At 36.6% G+C, this 19,337-nt stretch overlaps 3 protein-coding genes across 4 annotated transcripts; 2 read left to right on the top strand and 1 right to left on the bottom strand.

The window, feature by feature from the left end:
* Positions 1-1,336: 1,336 nt before the first annotated feature.
* LOC147491504 (diacylglycerol O-acyltransferase 2D-like) lies at positions 1,337-6,450 on the top strand. The gene is made up of 9 exons (XM_086564832.1): positions 1,337-1,733; positions 1,808-1,882; positions 1,961-2,046; positions 3,605-3,711; positions 3,800-3,955; positions 4,543-4,629; positions 5,187-5,284; positions 5,414-5,501; positions 6,167-6,450. Exons 1-9 carry the CDS (start codon positions 1,573-1,575, stop codon positions 6,266-6,268), a joined length of 960 nt encoding a protein of 319 aa, XP_086420958.1. The 5' UTR covers positions 1,337-1,572; the 3' UTR covers positions 6,269-6,450.
* Positions 6,451-9,252: 2,802 nt separating this feature from the next.
* LOC147491505 (protein FAR1-RELATED SEQUENCE 5-like) lies at positions 9,253-14,237 on the bottom strand. 2 transcript variants are annotated; one of them, XM_086566187.1, is made up of 3 exons: positions 11,671-14,237; positions 9,962-10,169; positions 9,253-9,399 (listed from the first exon to the last, which is right to left on the bottom strand). In XM_086566187.1, exons 1-2 carry the CDS (start codon positions 13,810-13,812, stop codon positions 9,987-9,989), a joined length of 2,325 nt encoding a protein of 774 aa, XP_086422313.1. In that variant the 5' UTR covers positions 13,813-14,237; the 3' UTR covers positions 9,253-9,399; positions 9,962-9,986. The 2 variants fall into 2 exon arrangements, with proteins under 2 accessions (XP_086422313.1, XP_086422312.1); XM_086566186.1 differs by lacking the exon at positions 9,253-9,399 and having other exon boundaries at positions 9,651-10,169.
* A 2,864-nt stretch (positions 14,238-17,101) lies between these two features.
* LOC147491506 (cell division control protein 2 homolog D-like) lies at positions 17,102-19,184 on the top strand. The gene is made up of 6 exons (XM_086567092.1): positions 17,102-17,433; positions 17,507-17,822; positions 17,906-17,999; positions 18,098-18,167; positions 18,260-18,398; positions 18,780-19,184. The coding sequence occupies exons 1-6, from the start codon at positions 17,237-17,239 to the stop codon at positions 18,870-18,872; spliced, it is 909 nt and encodes a 302-aa protein (XP_086423218.1). The 5' UTR covers positions 17,102-17,236; the 3' UTR covers positions 18,873-19,184.
* Positions 19,185-19,337: the final 153 nt, after the last annotated feature.

The raw sequence follows: 19,337 nt of genomic DNA on the forward strand, positions 1-19,337 counted from the left end.
TGGCACAACAACATGGAAGCTTTTAAAGCAGAATCACAATCTCTTCAAGTTGCTATGCCTACTGCATTAGCTACTACTGTAGATATAAGCTCTGACATATGGTCATATTTCTCTTTGTATGGAAATATGACCATATGTACCTCAAAAGGTGCTGTTGGAGTGGTCTATAAAGCAGCAGATGGCAATATTTTAGTAGGGGCTGGATTTACAAGATACAAGGCAAGCACTGTGGAACTAGCTTAACTGCTAGCTGCTGAGTTAGCAGTCAAGTTTATTACAAGAATCACTCCTGCAGCATGTTTACAAGGAGACAGCAGAATAGTTATCAAAGCTTTGGAAGAAGATGATGAAACACTAGACTGGAACTGTTTTTCTGTCCTGATAAGTGGAAGAATTGAAAATGATGAGGCCCATACTGTAGCCCAATGGGCAGCAAAATTCATGGACCAAAATATCGCCGATATATATCGGTATTTTGGTACACCGACATCGATATTTCCGACATATATCCACTGAATATAGAACTCTTTTTTTCCGATATATATCGGAATTTCCGATATGAAATTTTATATCCCCGATATAATTGATATATATCGGTTGACTTTTTGACCATTTTAAAATATAAATCTGATATTTCCAATATATATCCGATATTTTTGATATTATATTTCCGATATATCCGATATTTCCGATATTTTAAATAGTTTGGACTGGTTACAAAAAAAATGGATATATCCGAAATATCTAATATATATCGGTTTTTGGGTACACCGATATATTGATCGATATCGATATTTTGGGCCTTGGCAAAATTTACAGATGTGGAGCCTTCACCTCTTTTCTCAGGATGTAACCCTGATTTTTTTGAAGTTTAATATATGGCCGATGGAATTATCAGGAAAAAAAAACAAAAACAAAAGGTCTTGCACAACTTGTTCAACAACTTTTGACAAACAAGTCGAACATGTACAGAAATGTTCATTTCAGAAAGCAATAGAGGATACAATAATAGGAACGAGGGATGTACAAGTAGCGTGTCAAAGATATGCACACAAACATCTTAATTTATGAATTGGCATTTTTTATGTGCTTAGAGTTCATCAGCCAAATATAAAAAGGTTGATATATGGGTTACCATTATTATGGTATGGAAGAAGCATTGAATAAGAAACGTGATTCCATGTGACGCTATTGAATGATACTCACAAAGAAGATAACACATTAATAAGTCTCCATCTTGTGCTATACAGACATACATATTCTAATTACCAAGTTGTAGTAGTTAGATAATTATGGATTGTTTTGTGAAGAAAAGAGTAAATGCCAATAACACAACACAGCTGAAGAGTTGAGTGCAAAATCAGGCAACCCCTCGAAAGTTCCGTAGAAAACATTCTAATTTTCAGCTCATGCGCATCGCATGACCAACTTAATCACCGCCACGTGTCCAAAAGAACTCAAGATTCAACCACGTGTACGTAACAACATCTAACCTGACACAAAACAAAACAAAGTCTTAAAAAGTGTTCCGGACATTTCTAAAAGTAGTTCCAAGGTGTGTGTGTATCTCTAATGGAGGAAACTAAGATTAGTGAGTTAACAGTTATTAAAGGGAAGCCGTCTTCTATATTTCATACAATAACTTCACTTACCATTTGGCTTGGTGCAATTCACTTCAACGTTGCGTTACTCTTAATAGCTTTATTCTTTCTTTCCACCAATCAAGCTTGCACGTACGTAAATCGTTATTCATTTTCTTATGATCTTATCCTTGTTTAACAAGTAACATGGTTTTAATTGTTTTCAGTCTAATTGGGCTGCTCATATTGCTTATGGTTATGCCTGTAAATGCTAATAGCAAACTGGGAAGAAAATTGGCAAGGTTATTAGCTACTTCCTCTTTTCTCTTCTTTTTTAACTTTATTATGTTTTGATTTTGTAAATGTTTTGGAGAGTTCAGGTATATATGTAAGCACACTTGTGGCTACTTTCCAATTACTCTGCATGTGGAAGATATCAAGGCATTCGATCCAAATCAAGCTTATAGTAAGCTTCTATTTCCTTTTTCCTGAAAGCTTCATACTGCATGTCTGTATTGTATTATTATCGTTATTAATTGATATTAGCTGTTTTTTACTATTAAATCTTGTAACACTTTTCCATTTTGATGACTAGTTGAATTAGATGGGACACATTTCCATCCTGATCAAGTGTGTGTGTCTAATATTTGTAAAGTTAAGTATCCTTTCATCAAATAAATTTAGTAGGGTTAAGTATCTTCAAATTCACCAAGAAAATTGAGTTGAATTGCCATTAGTATAACAGTTTGAAAGAGACAAACTTTTAGTTTCATGGGCTGATCAATGATTCCAGGGATACAGTACAACAGATATCAAGTTTACATGAGAAGGTGAATTATGTGGGTAATATTTGAAATTTTTAGTAGCATCCACTCTTTAATCAAAGAGTAATGGGAAAGAAGCAACTTCAATTCTCGAAGAAAATTGAGTAAACATGCCATTTGCATAACAGTTTAGAGTAGACAAACTAAGGCTTCTGTCTGTGGCAGTGGGGCTTTTGTTGTCGTTCAGTGGGTAGAAGGTGAAATCCATCGCTTGGACTGATAGTCCAGAGCAATTTACCTTTAGATAACTGGATACTTGTATTAGTGAATTGGGAATCATACTTTGTGTAAGTATCCTTAGGGCCTTCCTAAACCCCATGTTAGGGACTATCCCGTGCTGGTGGATCATGAAGGTATATCTAAACTTGCCTTGTTGTCTTAAGCTTATTATGTTTTTAGACTAGATTAGGGTATTACACTTGATTAAGGGAAAGAGTATATACCTTATGTTTTGTATTCTTGTGAATCTGTTGGAGGAATCTCAAAACCTTCTTGTATATATTTGGGCGTTGTTGGAGTAAACAGTTAGTAAGCTCCTTGAAGAATTAACAGCTACCTAGTAGGGAAGAGGTCTGTAACTCCTAATCTGCAGTAAAAGAAGCCAAACCAGAACTCCAGCATCAACTTCACAAAAATTTTGTGTGACGAGTGATCTTTTTTCATTTTTTTTAGGCGTAAAAAGGGTTGCAGGCACACTCTGTTCTTCCACAAGATGACCGAGTCCACAAACATGTATAATCTCTGTAGGCTTCTGCACGAAAACTGCTTAGGCCAGGAATGCTGTTTTTGCGCAAATTGTTCACGAGTGTTCCATCAAAGATGATAAGTTCGTAATTTTACTAAGCAATACTTAAGATTATTAAGGGAGTAAGAAATTACTGGACGTTAAGGTGTGGAAAATTTTCACGAGTCCAGTTCTATGAGGTTAGATCCACAAGTGCCACACTAAGAAGATAAATCAAGTACGTGGACGGAATATGTACAGGGTGCAACAAGTATGTGCTAAGTGCAGTAATACATATTTTGAAAGTTAAAACAGGCCTAGTGGTCGTTCCGTAGGCATGAATGATAATTAGAATAATATTAAGCCTCTGACTGGGTTGATGGCGTGCACCGGCGAATGTTGATGTCATTAGTTTAACTTGGATTTGCATTTTCTCATTTTTGTAATCCGTACATTGTTCCCTTGCCATGTAACAGTTTTTGCCTATGAACCACATTCTGTTTTACCAATTGGAGTTGTTGCTCTCGCCGATCTCACGGGTTTCATGCCTTTGCCCAAGATCAAGGCCCTCGCAAGCAGTGCTGTAAGTGTTGTTAATTTCAATGCCAGTTAGCAGAAAGGAGAAATTCCTATCTTCCCACCCATCTTGCTTCTCATAAAAATTTTATCAGGTTTTCTACACACCATTTCTAAGGCAAATATGGACATGGCTGGGGCTTACATCGGCAACAAAGAAAAACTTCATCTCTCTCTTGGCTGCTGGTTATAGTTGTATTATAGTGCCAGGTGGAGTACAGGAGGCATTTTATATGGACCGCAATTTTGAGGTCTGTTTTATTTCTTTAACGTGGGCAATGATAGTTCTTTTCTTTGAGTTTTTCCAGTCATTTCTATGTGAGCACATGAAGACACTTGAAAGTTGATAAAGATGAACTTAGGGAATTCCTCAACAGCAGTACACAGAGGGCATCTCTCAGCTTATTTTGTGTGCCTATTTGTCATCATTTTCAAACTTTCAGTTTAAGCCGTGTTAAATTTCAAATAACTTTTTTATTTTTATTTTTCGCGTTCTCTTTCAAATCTCTCTGTTCTATTATGGAGGAAAGTATCACTGTTAAACTTGATAAAGGAACTCCTTCTTCCCTATAGTCCATATATCGTGTCATCCGAAGTTGGCCTCTTTATGTGGAATTGCTAGTTCGTCCTAGCCTGTTTTTTCAAAACATCTGACCATAGTTTCTTAGGTCATGTTGTTTCTGTAGCTGTTTCTTGTTCTCTTTTGGTCCAATAGGTGAATGGTAAGAAGTGGCTGACAAGCATACCCATTGAAAGTGGATGGAGCTAGCTTAGTTATTAACTAAAATTCTTTCTAGTAACAATGCAATTTGTTCTTTCCATTTTTAATATATTGTAGGTAGCCTTCCTCAAGCAAAGAAGAGGATTTGTTCGTATAGCCATGGAGTCGGGCCGGCCTTTGGTACCTGTTTTTTGCTTTGGCCAGGTATCCATATTCTTTAGAATAAAGTAATGGATGCACAGTTTCCCTTTTCTAAATCATTAATAATACCAAAATGAACCTATGCTGGTGCATCCAACTGATCTCTGTTTGTGTATGTGCTAACTTAGCCTTTCGCTCTTTTATCGTAGTTTATTCTATTTTGCTTACAATGTTTCAGGAAAAATATTTAAAGAAAATGTTGACGAAGACACGAAGTGCTTCAGTCAAGATCTTTCATTTCATGTGTGAATTTTACCAGATTCTATTGCTTACAAAACTGTATTCATATAGTTAAGATGACATGATTGTTTAGAGATTTGCAGTCATAGATTTTAGAAATGCACTTTCTATATTCTGATGTTGTGTAAATTCTCTACTAGTCTGCTAATATCCTTGCATATGGAGTCCATGACTGCAACGGTTTAAAATGGCTTACGTTCATACTGCTGCCACCTTTGGTATTTAAAAGTGTTGACTGTGGAGAATTGTACTTGGTGTATATCAGTATGTCACTGTGCTCTGCTAACTAATCAGTGTATTTGCCATTTCGGGAAGTGCAGACAAACATTTATAAGTGGTGGAAGCCCAGTGGGAAGCTTTTTCTCCGTTTCTCTAGAGCGATCAAGTTCACTCCAATCGTCTTCTGGGGAATGTTTGGGTAAAGTTGCTAATTCTGCTGTTTATTTCCCTAATTCTTTTTATGATTTAGTTGGAACACCTGTTTTGAGGGAGAAAGTGTTTCGTTTTTTTATCTACTTCGGACTGACATCCGTCTTGTTCTTTGTAGATCACCTTTGCCCTTTCGCTATCCAATGCATATAGTGGTGGGTAGACCCATTGAATACACAAAAACAACAAAACCTACTGTGGAAGAGGTATGACTCAGCAACCCCCATTTCCGTACGATTTTATTTAGTGTGGAGGATCCTGAATCCCAGGGTCGCTCGGGGAATTGGGTGCTCATCATTAGATCTCAAGATTCTTTCATTCATTCTAGAGATCCCATTGTTACCCTCAATAAATGAGTGAGACATAATGTCAAATAGAGGTTAAACCTTGGTGACCATACTGAAATGGTTTTTTGGCGCGTAATAATCAGTAAGTCGTACTAATCTCAGGAAAGTTATTAAAGTATTTTTCGGTGACAATTATCCTTTGGTCGTCATCCATTAGTAATTTCAACAAGGAACCACAAGGCATTTATTCTTATATACAACTAGTATACTGCTATGCAGTGTGGGCGTGAGCGGAGAGGGAGAGGGAGAGGGATGAAGAGGAGAGACGAGGAATGAGGACAGACAGACAGAAACCAACCAAATGACTTTTTGTCCGCATAGCCCCCCTCGGCCCAGAACGTTCGCTCCGCCCACTTGATTAAAACTTCTTATCTGTGTATCGCAACCCTGTCGTCACTGGGTGCATGGTACTGGTAGTGGTATCAGTGGAATTATTTCATATCTTTGCCTGCAACCTACCAATATTCATTTCCAGAAATACTCCCAACCCGTAAGTGACTAGGAATTCAAATCTTTTTGTGCAGGTCAATGAGGTCCACAAAAAGTATATTCAAGCCCTTGAAGATCTTTTTGAAAGACACAAAGCAAGGGTTGGCCACACTGATCTCGAGCTGAGAATTCTTTGATTTGTATATGTATATTTACTCGTCAACTTGATTAAATTAGTAAGGGAAAATGAAACGTAAAAGCTCCCTTTGAAGAATGAAAATTCCTGTCTACATACAATTATAACTCATAGCGTTACCTCCCAACTTCTCCCTCTCAATTGTAGTTCAGTTCAGGTGGTAGTAAAGAATTTTTCTGGGGATCGGATGGGCACCAATTATTTACTCTCTTTAGTTGCACACTATGTCCTCTCACCGCTTATTTATTGTCTTTTGAAGATTGGTTAAATAGGAAATCAGTCTTAATCAAAGTGGGGTTGGATTGGTGAAGCAGTTTCTTATGTGGTGGGTTGCCTGTGCCATTGATCTGTTCTCTGATGAAGTTATCAACTCGGGGTGTCAAGGTAGTGGCAATAATAGTTACGACTTAAGTACATGTATACACAGTACTTTATAAGGTATATATATATATACATCATCTTCAGTATTTGCTCTCATGTTATTTTACATGTATACACAAGCAGCATGGGGCCTAATTGGAGTATGTTCAACTATATTCAACATCACCCCAGGTCAAACCGTGATGATTTATCTTTTCTTTATATAGTATAAAGTCTTGCTCAGGCAAAAACGTTGCAACTTCATAGTCGTGTGTTGCTATATTGGAGTCCAATTGCTGTTATAAAGGTGAAAAATGGACGTTGCCAGAGCAATATACAAAAATACTCAAGGTTTAAGGGAAGATGTTGCCTCAAAGGAAGCTGTTTTCTTGAGTTGAGGATTTTATGCGGGTAGACTTATGCCCTCTTCCATTAAAGCACTGTGGAATTTATGATTCCTAGTTGAAGAGGCACATATGTGGCTTGAATGATGGCATATCTGTGAAGATGATTATCCGTTGATGCTCCTGTAACTGGACTTCTGAAAGTAGATGCCATTGTATTCTCAAGCTGGACTTCCAACGAGTTTATCAAGCTGAAAACGTTCTTGGGAATTGGTAATGGACGTTGCCAAATCTCAATTTAAGGGAAGATGTTGGAATTAGTTTATTTTTTTAAAGTCGTGGAATTTAATTATGCTAGTTAGAGAAGTCATTGATATGAAGATGTGAATAATAAAGGGTTTATTTTTTGCTTAAGTTTGATCATGAATAAAAGGTATATTCTTTGCTTCCTTGTTTAATATATGCTCTTCTTCTCAACGGGGTTTGATTTTCCAAAATTGTGAGTTTTAAAATCTAAACTCAAGTTTTGATTCTACACAAGTTGAAACAAGAAGTAATATCCACTATGATTGGACTGATTTTGTGTGTCAATTCAAATTTTTGGTATTTTGAATACCAGCTTGAAATATATCAATGATTATGAATTGGGAAAAAATACATTTGTACACCGACGGGACCGCCTAGCGAAGAGACGCCGTTTTTTAAAAAAAAATATTACTTTGGGAGTGAAGGTTCGAGAGTAGTTTTTTTCAATAACTGTTTTCTGATGTGTCTTCTTGAGACAATATATCAAAATAAAAAAAATTAAAATGGCATAACTGTTTAGTATGGAACAGCCTGTCGTGCATAAGAATCCTAAGCGCAAGGACTTTCACGATGCTTAATCATGCCAACTGATATTCTTATTTAGTTGTTTTTTGCTTGGTTTCAGAAATACCATTTTAAATTTGAATGAAAGAATATGTTCGAACAACTTGCGCAGTCCTTGATCATGACCTATATGTCATATAGGTCATAGTCATTGTATGGGTGTGATTGAGTGTGTAGCATCGTTGCTTAACTATGATTGAAGGAACTAATTCTAACTTTCATCAAACCATTCCTTTCACTTGATTTATGATTAGTTCACCACTCTTATTAGCTTCCGTGTTAAACACGATACCTTGCTGTGTGAGGAAAGTCCATAGCATGAATTTTAATGGTTTTTACTTCAGCCTAGACTTTGATTATCACAACCATTTGTCTGTGTTGCTGTTGAAGGCATAGGCAGTAGCTTGGTGCTGGGGTTGAGTAGTGAGCCTAGATTCTAGGTGTGCTTAGGCGCGTTTGGCAATATGGGTAACTGGTAATGATCGATTTGAAATCGTGGCAAGACATAATTCACTGGATAAAGTAGGTCAGATGGTGGACGATGAAACTGTCTGCTCAGTTGCATAGGATTAGAAGTTCATGCTTAACCTGGCCTTCATTGTTAATTGTTTAGCATATTTGACGGCACAAGTTAGTTTAGTTGGCCCCATATCAGCTGATGGATGGAATAGAGAATAGAGTAATGCATGGCTCCTATGTTTTGCCTTCATTATAATGAGAGGACCACTCCTCTGTAAGTGTCACTAACACTAACACCTCAAACTTCTATAATCCTATGGAGAGAGATGCTCTTAGCTACACGGAACATAGGCACTGAACAGTCTATTCTGTGTAGAAATACAAAAGAAGGGGGAAAAGGTCTTTAACATTGATGGAACGGGTACATTTTCCTTGTAGGTGGTGTATCACAGATTCACAGTTACAAGGGGCTAGTCTTTTTCATTTTCCTTTGACTAGGTAAACCTGGAACTTCTCAAGCCCGTAGGCTTGGGCGTGGGCGTGGGCATGGGCATGGGCGTGAAGAATGCCAACTGCCAGAATACGCTATTCTGTAGGTATCACAGTATCTATCAGCTTCAGGTTAAACCTGAGAATGATTTAACTGGATCCAGGATCAATTATGAAATGAACACGTTCACACAAACAATAAGCCTATATTGATGATATTAACCAAGGAATAATGCGTGTAGAATGATAAATAATGTTACAAATTACAAAGCAATGGTCCTCAAAATTGTAGGACTTTAGTTCAATCAAATAGATAAAGGGTTACGGTTACATAATTGCCAAATCCCAACCATATTTATCAGAAGGAATCAAATATTCAAATCATCAGGTTCATATGGTCCACAAACTTCGAGATCCAACATATTAGATGGTTCAGTCATGCCTGACAGGATATAAGGCAAGATTACACAACACTCGAGATCGATCACCCAATCAAAATAAGAACTATGCTCCAAACCAAACTCCTAAGATACAAGACAGGACGCGGCAAATTTCACCAACTAGATAGTTAGATGCTACCACAGGGTAAGCCTGGTTTCAATGAGTTGTCCTATTAAAACGAAAAATACAAAACAAAGAAAAACAATCTATAAGAGTAATCTGTTCCAAGTGAATAATAAAGAAAAAAGAAACAGATACTGAATGGCAGACCCTTCCCTAGATCCTGTCCACAAAACAACATCTGACACTTAAAAGTGCAGACACTATAGATTAAACTTTAAAGAAATTAATAAAAAATAAATAAATATGAACATGATGGAACAGGGGAGAAAAGAATCGGCAGTATCGACACAAGGTATCTTCACCTCAGACAAATGTTGGCCATAATTGGTCATACACTCTCACACCCGCCACAAAATGTGAGCATATAATTATAAAAGGGTGCACATCAACTTTGTTGCAACTATACAGAATACTCTTCTTCACAAGGCTAGAATGTTACTACACTGTAGAAAGAGTACCCATCATTATCTGTTACTACTAAGTAGGAAGAGTACATATCACCACCATCCTAGTGTGCCCCATGTGACACAAATTACTCCACCTACAAAATCTAATCCACCCAATTTCAAAAAAAAAAAATGAAACATAAATAACTTTGTCCTAATCACCTAATTAAAGTGTAGAGACACTGCTTCAGCCGCCTAGATCTCTATCCTTCATACCAAGCTTTATGTTTTGAACTTTCACAGAAAGTTGTAGTTTCTGATCCTCGATATCTTTTAAGACTGTAAGCAGGTTGGCTCGATACAACTCACTTTTACGATTTGCCCGGCTAAGATCACGTGACAGTTCTTGAATTTTCTTCTCCTTTTCATCCTACAATTCAGTACACAACTGTTTAGTAAATCAATTATTAGCCATTAAAAACTATACAATTTAAAACTGCTCTTGTTTGGCAACAAGAATGTGTGACAGGTGACAGCCACCTAAAAAATAAGAACTAAAGCAAAAACTCATTGGAACTTCAGAAAAATTGGTGCTCATATAATAACAAATTTAAGAAACATAACTACCTATATGCATAATACGTTCAATGTAGGAGTTAATGTGCAAGCTAGTATGCAACTAGCAATTACATACTTCATAATTATATGTAGTACCAAACTACAGAATTAGTCAACCCAACTATAAACAACAAATTTTTGTATCACAAAAAATATAAATAGTAGTAGAAACTGAAAAACAATGTTAACCTCTGCTTTAAAAGAGGGACCATAAAGGCACATGGGAATACTATCTCAAAGAGGAATGAGGTCGTTCACCTACGAAGATAGGTAAAATTTAAGGGAGAACAATTGCATCCTGAATAAGAGTGTGGCGGAGAACAGACAGTGGAAGTGCTTCTCCCAATCTCCCAACCACCATTGACTTGGAACATTTAAGTCTTTACACAGCACAGCCAAGTCTTGGTGATTAGACGAGGTGACAAGGTACAATACTTGGTTTATTTGAACAAATGAGTCTTACACACAGTACAGGCAAGTCTTGGTAGTCATATGAGGTGACAAGCCACAACAATTTGTATCCAGGATCACACAACTATTGTTAACAAGAGTGGCACTATTCTAGATAGAGTTGGAGACGTCTCTGTTAGTAAAATGCCTAACAATGTTGAAGCTTACAGCTAGAGGTAACTGAATGGCTTGCACATTATAGCAGGGGTTGAATGGCAAGCAGATTGTTGAAGAAAAGTTTGGTTCCCACCTTTTATTTACATTTTGATACTTTTTACTTCTAAAATTCTAATCTTCTATTTTACTAAGGTATAAAAGATGCAATTTAAGAGATTCAAGGTTGACCTAATAAATATATTGAAAGATCAACAGAGAAAAGCTCTCTTCTTCCATGGCATCTACATTTCCATCCATTTCAGCCACGATGCTAGCTCCTAAATCACATACAAATCAGACATAGTCGATTGGGTGCACCGGCAGATTACAAAGCATCACTAGGGGAAGGGGGGGGCACACTAATATCTGTTTGACAAATAAGATGCAATACTTCAACATGCAAAATCAAACACTCAACAACATAACACATAGCAACTAGGTAGAAATCGGCATATAGCAGACTATGAAGAAAACCCAAACACACCTTTCTTTGGCAGACTAAGTAGACCACCCAAACGGTAGTTAAAATTTTCGATCGTTGGTAAAGAAACGGAAGTCGTGAACAATACCACATTAGTGAAATTACTGCTAAACTGAAAATAAATGTAACAAATAGTAGAGCAAACACAATCACTTGCAGCAGAAACGCAAATGCGGAGAAAAAATGAGTAATAACTACTAACTTCAGAAACGGAAAAATCACTGACCATAGTTTGCGGTGGGCCCAAAGCCCATTGATGACCTCCTTCACTAAGACCATCTTCTCGGCTACTTCCATTGATCATTGGAAGCCTCCCACCATTCTTTTTTGCCAGAGCGACTCTTTTTAAAGCATCTTGAATAGATTCCATTGCAACGTTGTAAACGTCTATTGTCTTGGCCCCTTCATCTACAAACTTAAGGGCCTCATGACGTAAAGTATTGTATCGAACATTTTGAGAATCTCGGGGATCATTACCACGCTCTTCTAAAATAACCCCACTTTTGGCATTTCTTGTCCAACGTTTCAATATGTAGTGAGATGGTAGAGTAAGAACATTTGTCACTCTGAAGACCGTCAATATATGTCTACAAAGTAAGCCTGAAAACTCAAACATCTGGCACGTACAAGTAGCTTTCATCTCAAGAACATTGAGCCTAACAAAGTAATCCCTATGATCATCTCCAAATTTTGCTACACGATATATGGTGGCAGCCCCATCAACCTCCGTTTCCGTTTTCGTTGCCATGAAAGTTAATGTTTCGACCAACTCTTCCTGAAACTTCATAAATAACTTTTTGGTGTAAAGATCAGCTGCTTGCTTCTCCATAGGTGAAGGGGTCTTCAAAACAGCGGTAGTGTTCATTGTTTCAAAGTCTGCTTTTACTTCTTTTTCATATCGAGTCTCTATAGCCCTCTCGTACTGCTTAACAAACTGTTGTAGAGATGTCGCTGCATTCACATACCCATCAAAATATGAGTTCATAGTATCAGTCCTTTCCGTTAGAGACATTTCGGCAAAGAATGTATCGCGCAGGTATACTGGGACCCACTGTCGCCGAACTGAGTATATACCATGAAGCCATTCGTGCCCCGTTAGTTCAAACCCATCAATAAGAGATGACCAAGAGGATTCAAATTCCTCTATTGACTCCGCTAAGTTTACGCATTTATGGAACTCTCCTTCGAAATTTACATGTTCATGATAAACATGGGACAGCTTCTCTTGCGCTTCTTTGAAAATATGCCACTTGCAGAAACGATGACGGGTCTGTGGAAGTACATGTGTGATTGCTGACCTAATTACACGATCATAATCAGTAGTGATTGAAGTTGGAGGGCGGCCCGACATTGCTGAAAGCCATGTCTTTAATAGCCAAATAAAGGATGCTTCAGATTCATTTACAAGAAGTGCACAACCAAACAGAACAGGCTGGCCATGATGATTCACTCCAGTGAATGGAGCAAATGGCAACCTATACTTATTCGACCTGTAAGTCATGTCAAACGTAACCGTATCACCGAAGTAGGTGTAGTTTTGCCTGGCCTTACGGTCAGCCCAGAAAATATTGCTCATATACTGCTCATCATCACCCTGCACGGCGAAGAAAAATCCAGGGTCATTTGCATGCATGTGCTTCAAGTAGTCCAAAAGGAGTTGAGTGTCCCCTCCAAGTGACCTTTGTCGGCTACTTCTCATGTAATTCCTGCAATCTCGCTCGGTGAATCCAATATTGCTAATTGAACCATATTCCTTCAACAACGCTGACATAATTCCACTAGGTCCAATACCTGCTGCTTGCAAAGTATCAATCAACGACTTCGCACTACCAGAGACATGCCTATGGGATCGCAGACAATGCACCTTATCAGCTGGAACAAGATCATGATTATGTTCCTTTACAAAACCAGACACGACCCATCTTCCCGAAGGTTGCATTTTCACAGCCAACATAGCTTTACAACCAACTCTAGTCACAGCACGAGGTCGTTTAATCCTATTCTCATTTACACCAGGCCTTTCTTTCTCAACACGAAAACCCTCCTTGGCACAAACAAACGACCTCTGAATAATTGCTCCATCCTTCCTAGACCTACGAGTTTTACTCACGCGAGTACTAAACCCTACTCGACGAGCATACGAATTATAAAATGCCTTAGCTGCCTCTTCTGATTCCAGCTCCATACCCTCATAAGGTTCAAGATTAGTATCCCCATCAGGAATATACATCTCCCTTCCAACAGAAGAACTCTCAATCATATCATCTTCTTCGTCGTCAACCGGATGCTCAATATCCACAGCATCATCCTCATATCCCATGTCATATTCAATCAACTCATTTTCAATATTCAGTGGTTCAAACTCCATTTTATTATCTAAACACCAAACTCCTCAACTTATCTAATATCTTAAAATCAAAACTAGTACAATTTCAACACATTACTCACAATTCAAAACAAAATTTAACATAACAACTCACCAAACACCATAAATTACTCCATTCCACAGCAAGAAACAAGCTTTACAGTCTTCAACGAAATGACTCCTCAAAATCAAAACTTTTCTACGTTTATGCAATTATTTCAGTGAAAGGAAGAGATATAGACAACCAAATTACAAATTTCGAAACCTTGGAGATGTAACCGTAGATTGCAAAGAAAAGCCCTAAGGAAATTTGAAACCCCAAATGAAGATGAGATTAAATTAGGAATTTTAGGGTTTGTTTTGGTTTCAATTTGGGGATTATTTTATTTTGAAGAGCGGAGAAAAGAGGGGAAGAAGAAGAAAGGTTCGAAGTGAGTGATATTTAGGGTAATGATCTGGTATTTACCGATTAATGAAACGACTTTTGTGTTTTAATGAGCGTCTGTTAAGTGTGTAGATTTGTGTCATGAAAAGTAAGATGTGTACGTGTATGGTCATGGATTGATTTAGTATATGCCTATATCAGAGAGTTGGGTGCATTGAAAGATTATTACGTCAGTATGTTTTTTTTTTGGTAACTTTATTATTACGTCAGTATTGGAAGTGTTATATAGAGGAATAGAGGTGATCAAAATATGAAATACAAGGTATGGCACTTCCAACCTTGTTAGTATGGCATTTCCAACCTTGTTAGCAATTTAGGATACGGCAAAATTTGATAATGACGGAAATAATTCAAAAAATTATTTGGTGACTTAAAAAAATGGTACGGTCAAATATTCGCCCGCGGTGTTTAATTAATACGCGTTTTAAACGTTTTGTTACAAAAATTTGTGATATTATGTTAGTAAATATTAATAATAGTTGATATTTTTTACAACATAACAAATATATCCAAGCAATTTAGCTACGTAAACATTTAAACCAATTGAACGGTCTATATAAGTACCTTCATTTATTTGTTTTTGGATTGAAATTACAGTTCAAACTTCAAAATACACACACCATGACATGACAATTTAAATATTGTCCAAAAAATATAAAAACAAAGCTTTTTGATTTATTTATCACTAAGAATGTAAGAGTAGGGCACTTAAAGTAAGAGTGATGATATAAAATACATAAAAAATAACAAAAGCGCAACTGAATTTTGTTTTTGTTTTTTTGTTTTGTTTTAGCCGAATTTTTGAAAAATTAGCCAAAAACCGAATTATCCGTTCCAAAGCAAAAAATCACGAATTATTCCGAATCTTTCAAACATTCGAAAGTATTATACGTACTGCCTTTTAAAAATTCAATTCGCGAATTATTTGAATAATTTGGCAAATTGCTAACAAGGCTTCCGAAGTCTAAACATTTTTTTGGAAAAATGTATCACATAGGTCCCCCTCAAATTTCAATTCATGGATTGTCCATTCCAAAATTATTCTAGAAAATGTTTCTTATATATAAAAACATATATTAAAATATCCCTCTCACTGTATTATTGTCTCTATTTTTTGCAAAGATAATTAATTATACTATAAATTGTTTAAGAAAATATTACCTTTTAATGTTTAATAAAATTTTAATGGGGGGGAAAATAAACTTAGTATTTATTGGTTACTAGTATATAGCCTGTGCCCACGACATTGTTTCAAATTACGCCTAAAAAGAACCCTAATAACCAACTGAATGATAAAAGTTCAGACCACAAAGCAGCCATTGTTGACCAAATCAACAATGATCCAAGATTTTCAAATTAACATCAGAAAAAATACATGCATCTCTTTAAAACTTTGGATATGTCAAGTCACAACTTGTGAAATACAATGGTAAGCAGAATATGCCCCCTACGGACTCCACACAAAACATTTTATTAGATAGATGGGAAGCTGATAATTACGGATTATAACTTTGATGAATCCACACAAATTATTGAGTATTTTATTGTCCATCACTCCATCAGTCAGTGTATAATCTTAATCATTATTTATTTTTATTTTTTCAATAATCTTAATTATTGATTTAAGTGTGTTAAAATGTTAAATAAATAAAATAAAATTATGGAATTCAAATAATATGGAAAATTAAATAAATAATATTCCATGTTAAGCAAATTGACTAGGGGTGGAACTTGGGTCGGGTTAGCCTAAGCCCGATGGGCTAAAATTCGACTTTTGTTGGTCATGGGCTAACATTTCATATCCGTAGTTCGGGTTTGGTCCTGTAAAATAAAAACCCGACTCAGTTTTGAGTTGGGCTCAGGTTAGAATATCAAATAACTGAAAAATCCGAGTCCGTCTACCTATATGTACATATATATTTCATTCATTTTATTATGTTATATTATTTCCTTATAAAGATTTATTATTGTCAAAAATAAAGTTGAGAATATCAATTTTAGAGAGAATAATTGAATCAATCAGGTTAGTTTTCCTTTCAAATAATCAAATATCTTTGATTTAGTTAGAATATTGAATTTCGGTGTTATTTACCTCTTAATTTATTTATTTAACAGTGAAAAGGCGTTGAGTTCTTCAATATTTAACATTGAAACCCGAGAAACTTGACCAACCTGATTTGGGCTTGGGCTGGAAATTTAAGGACCGACTAAGGCTTGGTCCCGGGCTCGGGTTGAAACATTTGAAACTATAGTTGGGTTTGGGTTAGGCCTCAACCCGACCTAACCCGCCCGAGTTTCACAGCTAAAATTTACTCTTGTGCACTCTGATGCCAAGAGCTCTTGGATGTTCAGTTCCAAAAATATAATGGTCAGTTGTTAACATGAATAAATTGGCGAATCTTGATTGTAATATCCACAACGAACCTTAACTTTCTATATACTCTAAACTTTGAAAAATCTTCAAAACTAAAACACTGATGTATATTAACAAAATAATAGAGCATATATGATAACTCTGGAGATATTGACAAAGATCACGTAATATATGATTGAATATATTTTAGAATCAATGGAACCTTGAGAAATACATGGAGGATTAATTGTTCGGATGGGGTATTTTGCTCGGTACTTTTGTACCCGAGGTTGTGTCTTCTATTAGCAGTTTGGCACCAGTTATCAGTATGCTAGTGTGGATTTCTATCTTAAGGAAATGTATAAGGTTAGAATGTGTAGTAATCAGATGAATCAAAATAGCTCTATTTTTAGAGGTTTCATCACACCACAATAATGTAGTGACATGGTTTGTAAGTCAAATCGCAAGGACACGTTGGCCATTTCCCCCTTCCATTTGAATTTCAAAGTGAACATCCAGCCGTTCCCTAAAAAGCAAACAAACAACGGCACAAAAATAAAGAAATAAATTCCAAAGCCTCATTTCTTGATTTCATTTGGTTTGAAGAAGAAGAAGAAGAAGAAGCAGCGATGGATGCATTTGAGAAGTTGGAGAAAGTAGGAGAAGGAACATATGGGAAAGTATATCGAGCAAGAGAGAAATCAACTGGAAAGATCGTTGCACTTAAAAAGACTAGACTTCATGAAGACGAGGAAGGTGTCCCACCCACTACCCTCCGTGAAATCTCCATTCTCAGAATGCTTTCTCTAGATCCCTCCGTCGTCAGGTATAAATAATCAATCTTTATTTAATTATTTATTATTATTAGGGTTTAATTAGGTTTTTTTTGTTCAAATTAGATTGTTGGATGTTAAACAAGCACAGAATAAAGAAGGGAAAATTGTTCTGTATCTTGTTTTTGAATACATGGACACTGATTTGAAGAAGTTTATGCGGAGTTTTCGTAATAAGGGGGAGATTATTCCGCCTCAGACAATTAAGAATCTCATGTACCAACTTTGCAAAGGAGTTTCTTTTTGCCATGGTCATGGAGTGTTGCATAGGGATCTGAAGCCTCACAATCTTCTCATGGACCCAAAGACAATGATGCTTAAGATAGCTGATCTCGGTCTTGCTCGAGCGTTCACTTTGCCAATGAAGAAGTATACTCATGAGGTACTTACTACATATAGTCCTGTGACTATGATGTTAAAATTTGTTAGTTAGATAGTAATGTTGAATTTGAACGATGGTTTCAGATCCTTACTCTGTGGTATCGAGCACCTGAAGTGCTTCTTGGAGCTACGCAGTACTCGACCCCAGTAGACATCTGGTCTGTTGGCTGTATTTTTGGTAATAAATCACTCTTACTTGTAAGAATTGTTTTAATGTGGCTCGTTTGTATGTATGAAATTACTAATGGGTGATACTTTTATGTTCTCAATGAATAGCTGAACTCATAACTGGTAAAGCAATTTTCCCTGGAGACTCTGAATTGCAACAACTCCTCCACATTTTCAGGTTCGCTTAGTATATAAATTTGAGTGCCTTTCTCTTTTTAATTCGAGATTTATTCTTGGTAATGTTACTAATACTTCTGCACTCTGATTCAGGTTACTTGGCACTCCAAATGAAGATATCTGGCCTGGAGTTAGCAAACTAATGAATTGGCATGAGTATCCTCAATGGACTCCACAGAAGCTGTCCTCAGCTGTTCCGACTCTGGGTGAAGATGGGCTTGATCTTCTATCGGTGAGTTAAGTTGCCTGTTTTACCTTAGAAGTAAAAGCAACAGATTGTTTCCAATGAGAATGCATTACCCACTCCTTTGCCACTCTATGTGCCATAACAATGTACTAGACTTGTGAGGCTAAGCTGGCCTGTATGGTTGATTATACAGTCCAGCTTATCCTTGAAAAGTTTAGTAGTCCTGAAAAGTATGCTTGATGATATATGTTTGGAAACTATGGAACGTTGGATACTTGATTATGCATATAGTTGACATTTTTAATGTATTTAAAAATGCAATTGCTACATGCCAGTGTGTATGTACTGCATTGTTTGAACAACATGGAACTGAATGATATTGTTGGATTTTTGACATGTAACTAAGTGTACATTGGCTTTGTGCAGAAAATGTTGCAGTATGAACCCTCCAGTAGGATATCTGCAAAGAAAGCTATGGAGCACCACTACTTTGATGATCTGGACAAAACTCATCTCTAGAGTGCATTAATCTGATGATGATCTTGGCTTGATTGAAGGCTGGCTCCGATGAGTTTGGGAAACATCTAACAGTATTTTCATTTTAATTGCTTTTCTCAAGCACATTTTGTTTAGCAACACTGTTTGAGAAGGTTGAGTGCTCAACCTCATTGCGTGGGATTTATTTTTACTTATTTTCTAAATTGACGTTGTTGTCTTTCTGAAGTTGCATTGTTGCTTCTATGGAAATGTTTGGTAATCTCAGGAACATGTAATTTGTGATGACAGCAAGCTAAAAGATTATCTGGTAAAGAGCAATGTTCTTTAGACGTATTCCTCTAATTGTCCTGTATAATTGTATAATTGTATCCATGTTGGCCAGTGCTGAATGTTTGTCTCGCAGACTGTTTATTTTGTCAACTCTTTGAGTATTGTTACCTGCTTGAGCTAAACTCTCACCAATGTATTGGGGAAGGTAACCTGAAG

Source organism: Coptis chinensis, chromosome 6 (genome assembly GCF_015680905.1).
Source record: "Coptis chinensis isolate HL-2020 chromosome 6, ASM1568090v1, whole genome shotgun sequence".
Classification (NCBI taxonomy): domain Eukaryota; kingdom Viridiplantae; phylum Streptophyta; class Magnoliopsida; order Ranunculales; family Ranunculaceae; genus Coptis; species Coptis chinensis.